The sequence below is a fragment of the Sus scrofa genome, chromosome 18 (assembly GCF_000003025.6).
Source record: "Sus scrofa isolate TJ Tabasco breed Duroc chromosome 18, Sscrofa11.1, whole genome shotgun sequence".
Taxonomy (NCBI): Eukaryota; Metazoa; Chordata; class Mammalia; order Artiodactyla; family Suidae; genus Sus; species Sus scrofa.
This window is the reverse complement of record NC_010460.4, coordinates 18,706,603-18,723,387: the sequence shown is the minus strand read 5'-3', so window position 1 is coordinate 18,723,387 and position 16,785 is coordinate 18,706,603. Positions and strand designations below refer to the sequence as shown.

General features: G+C 37.9%; 1 protein-coding gene across 3 annotated transcripts in view; it reads left to right on the top strand.

The window, feature by feature from the left end:
- The window catches only part of KLHDC10 (kelch domain containing 10), a 55,714-nt gene continuing 39,226 nt past the window's right edge, over nt 298-16,785 (top strand). Inside the window, exon 1 of one of the 3 annotated variants that reach the window (XM_021079115.1) lies at nt 298-492. In XM_021079115.1, coding sequence (XP_020934774.1) covers nt 417-492 — 76 coding nt within the window. In that variant the 5' untranslated portion in view covers nt 298-416. Of the gene's footprint in view, nt 589-16,785 lie in introns of all 3 variants that reach the window. The other 2 variants (XM_021079113.1, XM_021079114.1) reach the window with 2 other exon arrangements.

Genomic DNA, 16,785 nt, shown 5'->3' with positions numbered 1-16,785 from the left:
TCCTGAACTCCTCGAGTCAGGGCTGCCGCGGGGACTCTTTCTGCAGGCGTGGTCTCTCTCACTCGGCCTTCGATTGGCCCGCCTGATCCCGCCGGAGTCAACGCGATGCGGGCTGCCTTAACGCGGTGGATGTGAGTGATGAGTGGCTGCTTCTGCCTTTCTCTCCCCCGACTTTTTTTTTTTTTTTAGCCATAGCTATGGTTACCACGTCTCTCCCCGCCTCTCTCAACCTGCCAAGAAGACGATTGGCCATTGGCTGCCTGTCACCAAGTAAGTCAGTCATTGGTCGCTGGTGAGACCGGGCGCTCCCCCTTCCCCTGTCTCCCGGGTCTCTTGAGGAGCGCAGGAAGGAGGCTCCGCTAGTGCCGCCGGGCCACGGGCTGCCGCGACCGGGCTGCGGCAGTCGTTAGCGGGTCATGTCGGCCGCCCAGGGCTGGGACAGGAACCGCCGGAGGGGAGGAGGCGCCGCAGGAGGTGGCGGCGGCGGCGGAGGTAGCGGGGCCGGCGGGGGCAGTGGGGGCAGCGGGGGTCGGGGGACTGGCCAGCTCAACCGCTTCGTGCAACTCTCCGGGCGGCCGCACCTGCCAGGTGAGTCGTGGGACACGGTCCTGATAGCCCGCGGACGCGGCGGGAAGGCTACTGCTTCCTTTTCTTTTCTCCTTGGCTTTCTTTTCTTTGGGAGGTGGAAAGGCAGGCCCCGGGCGTAGCAGAGCGACCGGGGCTCAGAGCTAAGGAAAGGTGTCTTTGAGGTCAGGGAGGGAACAGGAGTAAAGCGGGAAAACAAAGTATTTTTGCTCTGTTGAAAGCTCTGTGCTGAGAGTTGTGTTTTCTTTTCAAAGGAGAGGTCGCTGTCTCATTGACATTCCCAAATGTTTCCTTACTCGATTCCCGGTCTCGTCCTCTTCCGCAGTTTGATCGTGTAAAAAAAAAGAAAGACATTGGCGCCTAGCTGTGGGAAATCATTTTTAAGGAGAGAAGAGGGAAGAGCATTCCAAAGAGAGATTTTGGAAAACAAAACAAAATACCTCGTGTAAAAGTTAGGCATTCTGAAACAAAAAAGGAGTAAGAAGGGTGGGTGGGAAACAGAACCGTGAGAATTAGGGAAAACTAGTAGAGTTATTAATATTTTGGAATGTCCAGAGACAGAATCGATAGTGTGTTTGAATTTTAACGGGAGGAAATGAAGATGAAAAATGTATAATTTTGAAGTGACAAAATTATGCTGTGTCTACCATATGAAAACAGATGGTTGAGAACTGGAATAATGTACCTCAGTGTGATTATTTCACGTTTTTGCCCACAATTTCCTATTCTTGTGTTGATATGCCTTGAAAATCAGACAAATCAAATCGATGTGTGTGCAGACAATTTTAAAGAGCTACATTTTGCAAGTGAATATTTAGCACAATAAAATGAAGGTGTACTACCTAGAGTGTCAAATATTATATTGGGCAAGCTTATTTTTGCCATAAAGAGAAAATGATGTGTTAATCATTCACCATGTTTTTGTAAACAAGATTGAGGTTGATTTTATCAGTGATATGTTTGTTTAACTGATGAATCTTGAGAATATGATGGTTTTTGAATTGTTTTTTGAATTGTTTTTGAATTGTGTTTACTACCGTGCCTTGTACTTATAAGTAGTCAAAAATTATCTTATTAATTCGAAGATAAAGGGAATTTTGCACTTTCACTGTGTCGATTGCTTATGTTTGTGATAAGGTTATTGATGTGTGCTGGAAATGCATATTAGTGCATTTATATGCGCCATTAAAATGAACAATGAAGCAGTTTTAGTCAAATATGTGATTCACCAGGAGCTGGGTTTGAGATGATAGTGTCAGACTAGATATTGCTAAATATGTGTTCTTTAACATGAAAAAGAAAAAGGGGAAATCTTTTTTCTTACCCCAACTTAATAGCATAACCTTTCATTTTTGTGTACTAGCAGGTTAGAAGATAAATCTCTTACCAAGGACTATCCACTAGTGTGTCCTCTACTACTGCAATCTTTAGGTCTTTGATCTTAGATTAATTATATCATAGTCTGCATATAGGCATTCCCAGGCTTCAAGAAACTGCTTGGTGCACTTCCCACTGCTACCACCTGATGGCAGTCGAAGCCATGATTTCTGATAAAGTGCTAAGGTGTGGAGCTATTTCTGCATTTTCTTAGCACACAAGGCCCAGAACAGCCATTTGGCCATAGGTAAAGATAAATGTGTTTAAACTCTGAAAATTCATGCAATGAATCAGCTCTTCTTTCTGCTTTCTTTTCCCCTTGACTGTCACTTCAGTCTTCCTTTTCCAAGTAGGAAGCCTCTGTCTTTACTTCATTCTCAGAATTGATCTGATGTTTCAGTATTTGCTTTGAAATTCCCAGAATTGATCTGATGTTTCAGTATTTACTTTGAAATTCTTTCACACCAATTCTTTAATTTTCAAAGTATTGCATTTTAAGTCTTCCATCTCTCCTGTATTGCATGGTTTTATTTTGAGATGTTTAAAAAGATTTTAGGTGATGAGGGGTGGAATTATTTAGGCCTGTTTCATGACTGATCCTGGAGGTTAAAAAATAATAAAAATACGTTTTTGCGGCTTTCTCCCACCTCTGAATTTTAATCCTATTTTCTGTTTTTTCATCCCCCCTCCCTCCTTTTAACCAAGATTTCCAGATACTGGGCACTTAGAACCCTTTCTTACTTTTTTGCACATCTACCCTCTGTAAAGCCCCCAAAGAAACAACAAAACAGCCTGGTCCTCTTGGACTGTTCTCTAATTCAGTGATAGCATCTTTATCCATGCAGTTATGTGAACCTGCAACTTGGGCATCCTCCTTAACAGTTTCCTCTCCCTTGCATGTCAGGTGTAATCAATCATCGAGTCATTTTATTTGTGCCATAACTCCGGTCCATGCTACCATCATCCCTCACTTATGTCTCCTGCACTAGCTCTCTAAGCGGTTTTCCTGCTTCTCCTCTTGCCCTCCAGTTTGCACAGCACACCAGTCTTTTGCAAGCACAAGTCTCTTCTCATCTCTGCTTACAACCCTTTACTAGCTTTTCATTGCTCTTAGGATAAAGAAAAAATTCTTAACATGGCCTTAAAGGCACTGCGTGGTCTGGCCCCTGTCTAGCTCTCCAGATAATCCCACATTATGTTCTATTGCTCTTTAATCTTTTTCCACCTCCTTAGATCATGGTCCCTTCTGCTACAGGGTGGTCGTACATGCTATTCCATCATCCAGCAACCCTCTTCCTCCCTCGTCCTATTCTATTTTTTAAACTTATCTTCCATTGAATCTCAGCTTGATCACACTGTGTTTTTCAGGGAAGTTTTCTCTGACCTTCTGTTTGCCCTCTTCTCCCTACACATACTTATAGCCCCATGTGGTTCTCTTTGGGCAAAATTACCATTTGTGTGTGATTCCTTGTTATGCATAATTTGTACTCTTGATATATACACACACACACAAAAATGTATATGTATATACATGTATACATATACATATATACATACATATTCTTAAATTCTAAATTAATACATGGGCATTATGTGTAAGCAATTAAATTCCTATAAATGTGTTGATAAGTGTGGAACAATTCCCTGTAGCCCCACTAAGTCTGGACAAATGGATAAAATCAATTTCTTAAACATAGAAATAGTGGACTAGACTCTGCATCCATGGCAGCAGCACAAATAATATTTTATGAATCCTTGTTTGAGCAGCTTCTTGCTTCTCCTAAAATACAATAGTGATTATTTGTTTGCCCCATAGGGCAAGAAATTCATAGCTTCTTAGTCCTGGATTTCTCCTAATTTATAATCTCTGTATGCCGAGTAAGAATAGGGAACAGTGCTCTCGGTAGAATAGGTTTGCAGAAGTGGAGCTCAGAGGCAAGGAGATCCTGGGGACAATGGAATCCATGATACTACTGTGATTTAATTTAACTCTGTGAATTTGAGTAAATGCTGTGTATTAACTGGGAAACAGTTAAACATTGTTGCTAAGGTAGGAACGAAAAATGACAAAGAGGATGAAAAATATAATTGGTAAAGCTGGGTAAAAATAAAACTGAAAATCTTAAGTTAAAAATTTTCAATGTGATATATATTCATGATATAAAATTCAAATGGTACAAATGGTAAAAGGCAAATTTTCCTTCTTCCTTTGACTCCAGCTAATAGGCTTTCTTCCTTAGAAGTAGCCAGTTTTTTCAGAAAGGTGTGTGTGTGTGTGTGTGTGTGTGTGTGTGTGTGTGTGTGTGTGTGTGTGTGTAGGGGAGAGCAATGCTAGCATTTCTCTGGATGGGCATTTAAAACATTTATAGCCTTGCTAATACAAAGGATGATACAGTTGATATTCTTGTACACGTATCATTTTGCAAGTGAGTCTGTCTTTAGAATAAATTCCTAGAAGTACAATTGCTGTGTCAAAGGATATGTGCTATTTAAGTTTTGATAGATATTGTCAAATTGCCCTCTGTAGGGGTTGTACCAGGTTGTGTTCTACTATTGGATGTTGGAATATTGGCTTTACATACCTTTGGTAGCAGAGTAGATTATTAGATTTTTATTAAATTACCAATTTAAGAGGTATATTTTTCTTCATCTTTTTAATAGGTGTAAGAACCATATTTATTTCCATTATTACATCTATTTATATTTCTTATCATCTGGTTATAATTTTTGTTCATTTTCCTATTGGGATGCTTAATATTGTTTATAAGAACACTGTTTTAAGGAAATTAGTTCTTTGTCTCTGATATGTATGTGATATTTTTCACAGTTTCATTTGGCTGTTGACCTTGTTCATGGTATATTTTTTCAGCAGAAATTTAAAATATTTCTTGCAGTCGTAATATTAATCTTTTTTGGGATTTTGGATTTTGTGTCATAAGAAAAGCTTTCCCAGAGTTGCTGTTGTGGCTCAGTGGGTTATGAACGTGTTAGTATCCATAAGGATGTGGGTTCAATCCCTGCCCTTTCTCAGTGGGCTAAGGATCTTGCATTGCTGTGAGCTGTGGTCTAGGTCGAAGACACCACTCGGATATGGCATTGCTGTGGCTGTGGCATAGGCTGGCAGCTATAGCTCTGATTTGACCCTTAGCCTGGTCCATATGCTGCAGATTTGGACCTAAAAAGAAAAAAAAAACCTTCCCTGTTTCAACATTATTTCTAATTAAAATGAAATGAAAATCCTTGGAATTCTTCTGTGGTGCAGTGGGTTAAGGATCTGGTGTTGTCACTGCTGTGGCTTGGGTCACTGCTGTGGCTTGGGTTCCATTCCTGGCCTGGGAATTTCTGCCTGTTGTGGTTGGGGCCAAAGAAAAAAATTCCTTTTTTTTTTTTTTTTTAAATTTAAGTCAAATGTGCTTATTCATAGAAAATTTAAGTTGTGTACAGTATTGAGGTAGGAATCCAACTTGAAAAAAAAATTTTTTTAATAGCTGTGCCCTTGGCATCTGGAAGTTCCTGGGCCGGGGGTTGAATCTGAGCTGCCACTTGTGACCTGTACCACAGCTGCAGCAATGCCAGATCCTTTAACCCAGCTGTGCCAGGCTGGGGATTGAATCCACACCTCTGGAGCGACCCAAGCCACTGCAGTTGATTTTTAACCCACTGCACCACAGGTGGAACTCCTAATCTGGAGTTTTTGCTGGACTTTTGCTCTTTTTCTTTCTTCAGTTTACCTATTTATACCTAATGACCCCATTGTTTGATTATAGTCCTGTTTCATTCTACTTCCAAGTTTTCCTGGATATCCTTGCTGGTTTCATAGAACTTAGAATTATTTTATCAAGCTCCCCCTCCCATCTTGTTGGTATTTTTATTGGTACCGCATTGTATTTATATATTGATATTGACATCTTTTTGAGGTTCTGTCTCCTGTTCAGAACAGGGTGCACATTCATTTCTTGTTTACCCTTCTTTTGTATCCCTCAATAACATTTTTGGGTTTTTTTTTCATGTAGACTTTTTACATTTCTTTTGTGTTTATTCCTTGGTATTTTTATTGCTATTGTCAGTGAGGTTTCTACTGCTGTAATGTCTTTTGTTTAAATATGGTAATGCTATTAACTTCTGAATATTAATTTTGTACTTAGTTACCTTTGGAATTCTAATACTATCTGTGATAGCTTTCCAGTTGTTTTTCTAGGGTTTTGCAGTTAAGTAATCATATCATTACCAAATAATGATAATTTTATCTTTTCCTTTCCAGTTTTTATACTTATTTCTTCCTTTTGCCAAATTGATTTGGCTAGTACTTTCCAAAAATATTAAACAATAAGATAGTAGTGGATTTTTCTCTTATTCCTGACTTCAATGGGAGTATTTCAGTGCTTTCCTATTAAGGTTAGACCTGACTTTAGATTGAAGTGTACATATTATGTTAAAGTAGTCAGCTCTTACCATTTTATTAAGATTTTTTAAAAAATGGAAGTAAATTTTCGGCCTGTATCAGAATTATATAATTTTTCTCCTTTGGTCTGCTGTTGTGGTGAATGGTACTAACAAATTTACTATTGCTGGACCATCCTTGCTTTCCTGAATCAGTTCACTTTGTTATTGTGTACTATTATTATTCTTCTTTTTGCTTTTTAGGGCTGCATCTGTGGCAAATGGAGGTTCCCAGGCTGGGGTCGAATCAGAGCTACAGCTGCCAGCCTATGCCACAGCTCACAGCAACACCGGATCCTTAACCCACTGAGCAAGGCCAGGGATCCAACCTGCAACCTCATGGTTCCTAGTCGGATTCATTTCCGCTGTGCCATACGGGAACTCCTGTGTAGTGTTATTTTAAATGTGCTCCTGGGTTCTATTTGCTAAACTTTATTTAGACATTTTGCATCACTCATAAGCTAAATTGTTTTGTAGCTTTCTATGTGTTATCTTTGTTGGAGTATGCCACTTTCATAAAAGTAATTTCAAAATTTTATTTTTCTGTGGTTTTTTTTTTTTTTTTCTTCTCCAGTTAAATGGCATTGAAGTTAAAGGTTTGATTGAGTTGACTGTGAATTATTTGGAACTTGAGTATTTTGGGGGAGAATAGCTCTTTGACAGTTACCTCTCTACTTCTATGATGTTTTAACTGCTTATAATTTATATCTCTGAGAGGATGCTTTGCTAATTTATATTATCCTAGGAAATAATCCATTTCATCCAGATTTTCAAAATTATTTGTGTGAAGTAAGCAAGACACTCTTTATGATTAAAAAATTTTTTTCCTTTAAGTTCCTGCTGTGGTGCAGTGGGTTAATGATCCAGCTTTTCTCTGTGGAGGTGTGGGTTCGAGCCCTGGCCTGGCACAGGGGATTAAGGGTCTGGCATTGCCACAGCTGTGGTGTAGTACACAGCTCCAGCTTGGATTTGATCCATGACCTGGGATCTTCCAGGTGCCTCAGGGGTGGCTGAAAAAGGGGAAAAAATTTCCTGTGTCTGTGAATGCGTTATCTCTTTACTTTCTATCACTTCTGATCTTGTACATGTGAGGCCTTGCCCTTTTTGTTTTTGTTTATTTGGAAACCAGCTCTTGGATTAAAAAAAAAAAGTTATATTTTTTCTTTTCTTTTTTAAATTATTATTATCATGTTCTGTATTTTTTCTGATCTTTTTTATATACTTTTCACATAGATGAAATCATATATATAGATAAATGTCCTGCATTTTTCATGTGTTATTAAATTACATAAATTCATAAAAGAAAATATTTGGTATACAGGGTTCATAAATATAAATTTTAGTGATTGCATAACCGCCCGTGTTGACATGTATACCCTCATAAACATTGAAATGAAACTAATGAAGAATTATTGTGCTGATATTTCTAGAAAATCCACCCCAGATGGTTTTATTAGACAAGTCTTTCTTTTTTGTTATTCAGTGAATTTTATTATATCTATAGTTGTACAACCATCATGACAATCTAATTTTAGAATATTTTTATCCCAAACCTCCAGTCCATTCCCATAAGTTTTTCAAAGTCTGTAAGCCTGTTTCTTTTCTGCAAATAAGTTCATTGTATCCTTTATTAGATTCCACATATAAGTGATAGCATATGATGTTTGTCTAACTTCATTTAGCATGATAATGTCTAGGTCCATCCATGTTGCTGCAAATGCCATTATTTCATTCCTTTTTATGGCCGAGTAATATTCCATTGTGTGTGTATACCACATCTTCTTAATCCATTCCTCTGTCAGTGGACATTTAGGTTGCTTCCATGTCTTGTCTATTGTATATAGTACTGCAATGAACACTGAGGTACATATGTCTTTTCTGAGTAATGGTTTCCCCTGATAGATGCCCAAGAGTGGGATTGCAGGATCATATGATAATTCTATTTTGGAGTTCTTTGTGGAATCTGTGTACTGTCTTCCATAGTGCTTGTAGCCATTTACATTCCCACCAATGTAAATTTTTTCTCACTGTTTTTAAATCCTTCCTCTAGGATTTCTTAGGTTTATTTTGTTGTTTTCCATCTTCTTATGTTGTATACTTAATGTTATTTTCATCCTTTCTAATTTTTAAAATTTGAGTTTTCTTTTGAACACTACTTGAATTGTGTACTGTAGGTTGTAGGCTTCTTGTAGTTATTTTCTTAGTATCTTGTAATTCAATTTTTAATTTATTTTATTTGGCACAGAGTAGTTAATCCTTTTAAGCTTTGTTTCCATTTATATGGTTTTAGTAGCTTTATTGAGATATAATTCACATGCTATATAATTCATCTTTTAAAACATACAGTTCAATGGTTTTTTAGTGTATTCAGATATGTGAAGTTACTACAACAGTCCATTTTAGAGCATTTTCATCACCTCAAGAAGAAACCTCATGTCCTTTAAGCTGTCACTCCCTTGTCCCTGCTTCCATCCTCCCCTGCTCATTATCCCAGCCCTAAGCAGCCACTAATCTACTTTCTATCTCTAGGATTTCCCTATTATGGATTTTCTTATGTGAATGCAAAGTCTTTTGTGACTGCTTTCTTTCACTTTCCATACTGTTTTCAAAGTTTATTCTTTTGATGGAGGTGTCAGTATTTTATTCCTTTTTATGGCTAGTTAATATTCCATTGTATGGTTGCACCACATTTTGTTCATCCTTTGATGGACATATAGCTTTTTTTCACTTTTTGGCTTTTATAAATAGTGCTGCTGTAAACAGTTGTGTACAGATCTCTGTGACATTTGTGTACAGATCTCTGTGAGGCCATATTTGCATTTCTCTTAGGTATATACCTAGGTATAGAATCATTGTTCATTTAGTAATTCTCTGTTCTGTATTTATTCATTTTAGGAACTGTCAAACTGTTTTCCAAAGTAGCTGGAGTTTTATATTCCCACCAGCAGTGTAAGAGGTTTCCAGTTTCTCCATATCCTTGCCAACACTTATTGTTACCTGACTTTTTGATTCTGATCATCCTAGTGGTATGAAGTGGCATCCATTGTAGTTCTTGCTTTTTATTTCTCTGATGACTAATGATGTCAAACATCTTTCCTTTTTCTTTTTATTATCTTTCCTTTCCTCTTTCTTTATTAGCTTTTTAAGAAAAAAAGCTGTGATTGATATTGAGTATCTTTTCCTGTGCTTGTCGACGAATTATGTCTTCTTTCAAGAAATGTCTCTTAGATCCTTTGATTAATTTTTAGTTGGATTATATATCTTTATTATTGAATTGTAAGAATTCTTTATAAATTCTGGATACAAATTCCCTATCAGATATATGATTTGCAGGGTTTTTTCTTCCTGCTTTGTAGTTGCTTTTCACTGTAATTTTTTTTTTTTTTTTTTTGTCTTTTTGCCTTTTCTAGGGCCACTCCCGTGGCACATGGAGGTTCCCAGGCTAGGGGTCGAATCGGAGCTGTAGCCACTACACTGGCCTACGCCAGAGCCACAGCAATTCGGGATCCGAGCCACGTCTTCAACCTACACCACAGTTCACGGCAACACTGGATCCTTAACCCACTGAGCAAGGCCAGGGATCGAACCTGCAACCTCGTGGTTTCTCGTTGGATTCGTTAACCACTGAGCCACGACAGGAACTCCTCTTTTCACTTTCTTAATTGTATCCTTTGAAGCATAAAAGTTTTAAATTTTGACGAAGTCCAGTTTATCATATTTTTTTCTTCTGTTCTTGCTTTTGGTGTCACATCTAAGAATCTTTTGCCAAATCCAAGGTTATGAAGACATACCTCTGTGTTTTTTTTCTAAGAGTTTTATACTTTGCTCTAACATTCATGTTTTGATTAATTTTCAACTAGTTTTTATGCTTGGTATGTGGTAAGGGTTATCTCAGCTGGCTGTCTTGTTGTGCCATCAACATTGTTGAAAAGACTGGTCTTTCCCCATTGAATAGTCTTGGCATTCTTGTTGGAAATCAGTTCACCTTAAACATATATAGGTTTATTTCCTGACTCTCGATTCTATTCCATTGATCTATATGTCTATCCATGTGCTTCAGTTACCATTGCTTTATAGCAAGTTTTGAAATCAGAATCTGAATTATCCTGCTTTATTCTTTTTCAGGTTTGTTTTGGCTGTTTTGGATCCCTTGCAATTCCATATATGTTTTGAAAGTCAGCTTGCCAATTTGTGTGAAGAGCTCAGCTGGAGTTCTCATAGGGACTGGATTGAATCTGTACATCAATTTGGATATATTACAGTCTTAATAATGTTAAGCCTTCCAGTCCCTGAACATGGGATGTTTTTCCATTTATTTAGATCTTCTTTAATTCTTTCAACAATGTTTTATGGTTTTCAGAGTTCACTTATATCTTTTTTTTCTTTTTATGGCTGCACTCACGGCATATGGAGGTTCCCAGGCTAGGGGTCGAATTAGAGCTATAGCTGCTGGCCTACACCACAGCCAGAGCCATGTGGGATGGGAGTTGTATCTGTGACCTACACCACAGCTCATGGCAAGACCGGATCCTCAACTCACTGAGTGAGGCTAGGGATCAAACCCCCATCCTCATGGATCCTAGTCGGGCTCGTTAACCCTGAGCCACGAAGGGAACTCCAGAGTTCACTTATATCTTGCTTGCTTTTCTCAGTCCTGTTGTTCAGGTCCTTAAATATGTTTTCAGCAATGTTTAATCTGCTTTGTGCTACCTCCAATGAAGATTTCATTTCTGTACTTTTAGTTTTCCTTTCCATTCTGCCTGCTAATACTTCATCTCTTTCTGTTATTTATCTGTTTAAAGTTAGAATCACCTAAATCTTTTCTGTCCTTGAAGCATCATTAATTTTGGTAAAGCTTATTGTCATCCACCTTTTACCATCACCACTTCTAAAAGGAATACAGGAGTTCCCATTGCAGCTTAGTGAGTTGAAACCCAACATAGTGTCTTTGAGGATGTGGGTTCAATCCCTGGCCTCACTCAGTGGATTAAAGATCTGGTGTTGCTACAAGCTGCAGCATAGGTCACAGATGTGGCTCAGATCTGGTGGTGCTGTGGCAGTGGCATTGGCCAGCAGCTGCAGCTGTGATTCAACTCTAGCCTGGGAACTCCCATATGCCACAGGTACAGATGGTTAAAGAAAAAAATACAAGCTTCCATAGCAGCACTATTTACAATAGCCAAGATACGGAACTTCTTTAGTTCTCTAGTCTCTCCCTAGAGGTATCATCTGTTAGAGTTTCTGGTGTACCTTTTCAGAATTAGAATTTGCATATATAGGTATACGTTATCTTTATTTTTGGACAGATTCGAGTATAACATAAAATATTCTGCACCTGTCCTTTTCTTTCTTTCTTCTTTCCTTCTAACAATATATTTGGGGGATTGTTCTATATAAGCACGTTTAGACTGATCTGATTCTTCTTCATGGCTGAAAGTATTGCATTGTATGGATGTGCAGATATTTATCAGCCACACGATAGATATTTAGATTGTTTCTTCAGAAACATTGTGCTATGCATAGTGATAAATATTGCCAACTTGCTCTATAGTATCTGTATTTTTAAAGCTTTTTTTTAAGTTATCGAATTTAAAAACTCATAATAATGTATCTTTCTTTTATTCAGCTTTTCCATCCAGCTAGTCTTTTAAGTCCTTATATTTTTTCCCCATATAATATCATTAACTTAGCACTTTATAGACATTTGCTCATACTTCAGTGAGGTGTGGGTACTTTCAATGTCTTTTCATCGAAAGAAGGTGAGGTCCAGAGGATAAGACCTTCTCCAAGGCCATATAACTAGCAAGGGACAGAGTCAGGATTTGGATACAGCCATGTGGCTCCAAAGTCCACGCTTTTAACCACTGCGCTGTGCTCTTTGTTGCCTGACCGTCTCAATTCTGCTGTAATTCAGGCCTTTACACCTCAAATTGGACTGTATTAATACAGATAGCCCCAGCTTTCTAAGTTTTGCCTTGTGCTTAACTTTACTTTTAAGAAAGACCTACATTAGTGCCTGTTTTCACTAACTGGAAGAAATCTGAAGAGGATTTTTACTTTTCTTTTTTTTAGGGCCGCACTCTCGGCATATGGAGGTTCCTAGACTAGGAGTCTAATTGGAACTACAGCTGCTGGCCCGCGCTACAGCCACAGCAACACAGGATCCGAGCCACATCTGAAACCTACACCACAGCTCACAGCAACACCGGATCCTTAACCCACTGAGCAAGGCCAGGGATCAAACCTGCAACCTCATGGTTCCTAGTAAGATTCATTTCTGCCTCACCACAACGGGAACTCCAGGAGTTTTACTTTTATGAAAAAAGTTGAAACACAAAAATAGGGTTCAGCATTTGTTTTGCAGTGAGCTGTTATAGAGGCAGTGCATACCCTGGGCAGCAAGAGTGGCATTGCCAAGCACCTTCCTTAGGAACTACACTCAGCATGTCAACTTCAAGCCACCATAGCTTTGCACTATTTGTGTGAGCATCTGTGCTTTATCGGGATTTATTTTGTGCATCAGTTAGCACAAAGGTAATTAAGGTAATTGCTTCTTCGCATTACACCATTTTGGCTTAAGAAAGGTTTCATTAGGAACAGTCTACTTTAGGATAGCAAGGGAAACCTGTAATGTTTTTGTCTTTCTCAGCCTTCCTTTCCTATGTCCTTCTGTATACTGACACAAGATGAATTTTCTCAAAGCACAACTATGATTATTACTTCCCAGATCACAATCCTTCAGAGGCTTTCTATTGTATTTAGAATTCAGCTTGATCTTCTCATGCTCTTCCCTCTTTTATATACTATACTGTCAGTGAATTTACTCCAAGCTTTATCTAAGGTGTTACCATTGAGTTGTCTATAAGACTAGATAGAGAAATATGGAATACAATGATATATTAAAATAATTAATTCTCAATTTAAAAAAAAGACTAGATAGAGAAATGGAAGTAATTAGGCAAAAAAAAAAAAAAAAGGGTAGGTAATCATTGAATGGAGTTGAGTGGTGCTTTTTAAAATGTTGTTTCCCTTTTTACCCATAGTAGCTCTTGCCATATGGTTTCATCAAGAAACTGTTAACGCAGTTAATTTGAATCAGATGTGACAAATCTAACCACAAACATCTTGGTGTCACATAAAACAAATTCCTTAAAACACACAAAAACAGATAAACTTGATCCAGGAATGCGAAATTTTTAATGTGAACTCCAAACTAGGTACCTTAGAAAGAGGTGATGTATTTAATTTTAAATACACGTGCATATACAAAAGAAAACATTGAGCACACCATTCAGGGAGAGAAATAACTTCTAAAGCTACATCAAATTTTTTTCTATTCAGTTATTAAGTTCAAAACTATTCATTTATAGAAAAAATACTTCAGTGCAGACGTTCTTGTGAAACATTATCTTTTGAAATTTTTGTTTCTGAGTAAAGAATAGCTGGTATTTCTGAGAATAATGTTTCATGCAAATGTCTTACTAGAAATCATGTCTACTTTGGCTATATTCATATCTGACATTTCTTAGTTTTGCATTTGAATTATTAATTGGCTTTCTGCTTGTTACATAATAGGACGATTATCAGTTTTTCACAATAGCTTGTTTCTAAATATTTGGCTTTTTAAAATGTTTTTTAAGAGTACCAGACGGGGAGTTCCCACCGTGGCTCAGCGGTAATCCGACCAGGATCCTTGAGGACGCAGTTTCGATCCCTTGCCTCGCTCAGTGGGTTAAGGATCTGGCTTTGTTGTGAGCTGTGGTATAGGTTGCAGATGAGGCTCAGATCTGACGTTGCTGTGGCTGTGGTATAGACCAGCAGCTGTAGCTCCGATTTGACGCCTAGCCTGGAAACCTCCATATGCTGCGGGATGGCCGTAAAAAGCAAAAAAAAAAAAAAAAAAAAAAAAAAAAATCCAAAAAACCAGACATTACAAATTTGTTATCTAGGGAAGATTTTGTAGCTTTTTGCCAGATTTAGCCCAACACAAGCTCTGATTGCTTTTGGTCAAGTCTAAATATTTTCTGTGATGACATTGCATTTGCCAACAGAAAATGGTAACCTGAGAGAAAGGAAAGTGAAGTTCATAGAGAAGAGTTGTGTCTTCTCTTTGAAAACTAACACTTTTCTAGTTTTAATTAAGGAACAGAATGGGTAGCAAAAGTAATAAATGATGTTTTTGGATACAATCATTTAACTGTATTTGTAATTTCCAAACAGAATTTGTAGTTTCCTTCTCCTTAGTTCCTCAGTTTCACTTGCAGAAATAGTGAGGACTCTTGTCTCTAAAGAGCTACCCATTTTTGATGCTCCTTAAAGGGAGCTTTTAGAATTGCAGTTCAGCAAGCTTTGTCAAAAATGTATTTTGATTTTGTTTTGTTTTTCATACTTAGTCTCCTACATATACACTCTCCCAGTACATAAGTCTTTTTTCCACATGCCCTCCCCCCCGCCCCCTTTATCTCAGGGCTATTTTAGGGGAGAGAGGTTATTCTCTGGAAACTCAAGTTATAGAGGACAAGAAATCTAGGAGTAAGAAAAGACCAAATAATGAATATAGTCTCGCTTTTGCGTGGGTTATTACTATACGCTTTTATTTCAGTATAATTAGGATTCAGGTACCTATTAGCGAAGAAATTGATTGGGATATTTTCTAGAGTTGTAGAATATATTCTATACTTGTTTTTTATTTGCTTGTTAATGAGATTTTGCTTGAGATAAAAAGGAAGGAGATGATATTAAGAAAAATAGATCCTTTGGCTAGAGTTTACATTTCAAGAAGGCACATTGACACAGCTAACATAGAGCACAAATGCAGACAGTTTGGGGTATTTTAAAAATCTTAAACATGGAAAACAACCTATAAGGAGTAAAAAAAAGTTTTGAAATTGACTTGTTATCTTTTGAAATTGACTTTTTATCTTTTCCTTCCCCCCCTTCTTCTAAAACTCTTTGGTATCACAAAATATTAAAGTTGAAAAAGACCTTGGAAATCATCTTGCTTTATCTTCTGCTGAATGTGGGAATCTTTTCCATAGTGCTACAGTAAATCTTTTTTTTTTAACCTCTTTTAAAGTGGTCTTTTTTTTTTTTTTTTTTTTTTGTCTTTTTACCATTTCTTTGGCTGCTCCCACGGCATATGCAGGTTCCCAGGCTAGGGGTCCAATCGGAGCTGTAGCTGCCAGCCTACGCCAGAGCCACAGCAACGCAGGATCCGCAGGATCCGAGCCGTGTCTGCAACCTACACCACAGCTCACGGCAACGCCGGATCGTTAACCCACTGAGCAAGGGCAGGGATCGAACCCGCAACCTCATGGTTCCTAGTCGGATTCGTTAACCACTGGGCCACGACGGGAACTCCGGTCTACTTATTTTAATCTAAGTTGATGGGCTGCTTATTTGTGGAGAGAGCTGTCAGATTATTTGTTGGCTCTAAGTGTTTCAAAGAGTTGCCTTAAATTCAGCTGCAACTTTATGGGTTTCTCCTAGTTGTGTCTTCTGATAGAATATGGAATAAATCTATTCCTTCCTCCATTTAAATACCCTTTGAAAACAATTATAACATTCTAGGTCTAAATTCTTTTAATTTTTTAACTTGGGGTCCATAACTTCATGAGTCTGTGGATGATCCAGAAGGATTATATAATAATATTTAAAATTAGCCTATATATGTGTTTTTCTGGACTGAGAGCAATAAGTTTTATTAGTTTCAATAGAACCTGATTCTCTACCAAAATTAATATGATAGACCTACTGGGATGGACCTGGTAATCTGCTTTTTGTTTTCATTTTTATTATTTTTAATAAGCTTGCAAATGAGCCAGCTAGTCCAGCATCTCAGGAACCATTGCACTAGGTAAGTTCTAAGATTCTTAGAGCATTTGATACCATTGAAAATTGTAGAATTTTTAGAGCTCTAGAGACCATCTAGTATACATATAGTTCGTAGCATATTTATAGTTAATTTTTCCCATCAAAAGATTAAGCTGGTCCAAAAGGGTGGGGTTTTTTTATTAAAAACTTTATTTCAAGCTCTTAGCAGCCATTCATAAACCTTAGGAATGTGATGATGCTGTTTTAAATCAGGAATATTCCTAGGATTTTTGTTTGTTAGATCCAGAGTTAATATATTAATCCAACACAGGTTTATGAATTACAGTACTTTTTTTTTTTTTTTTTGCGTTTTAGGGCCTCACCTATGGCATATGGAAGTTCCCAGGCTAGGGGTCGAATCAGAGCTACAGCTGCCGGCATACACCACAGCCACAGCAACACAGGATCTGAGCCCAGACCGTGTCAGCGACCTACACCACAGCTCACGGCAATGTCGTAACCTTAACCCACTGGGCGAGGCCAAGGATCAAACCTGAATCCTCATGGATC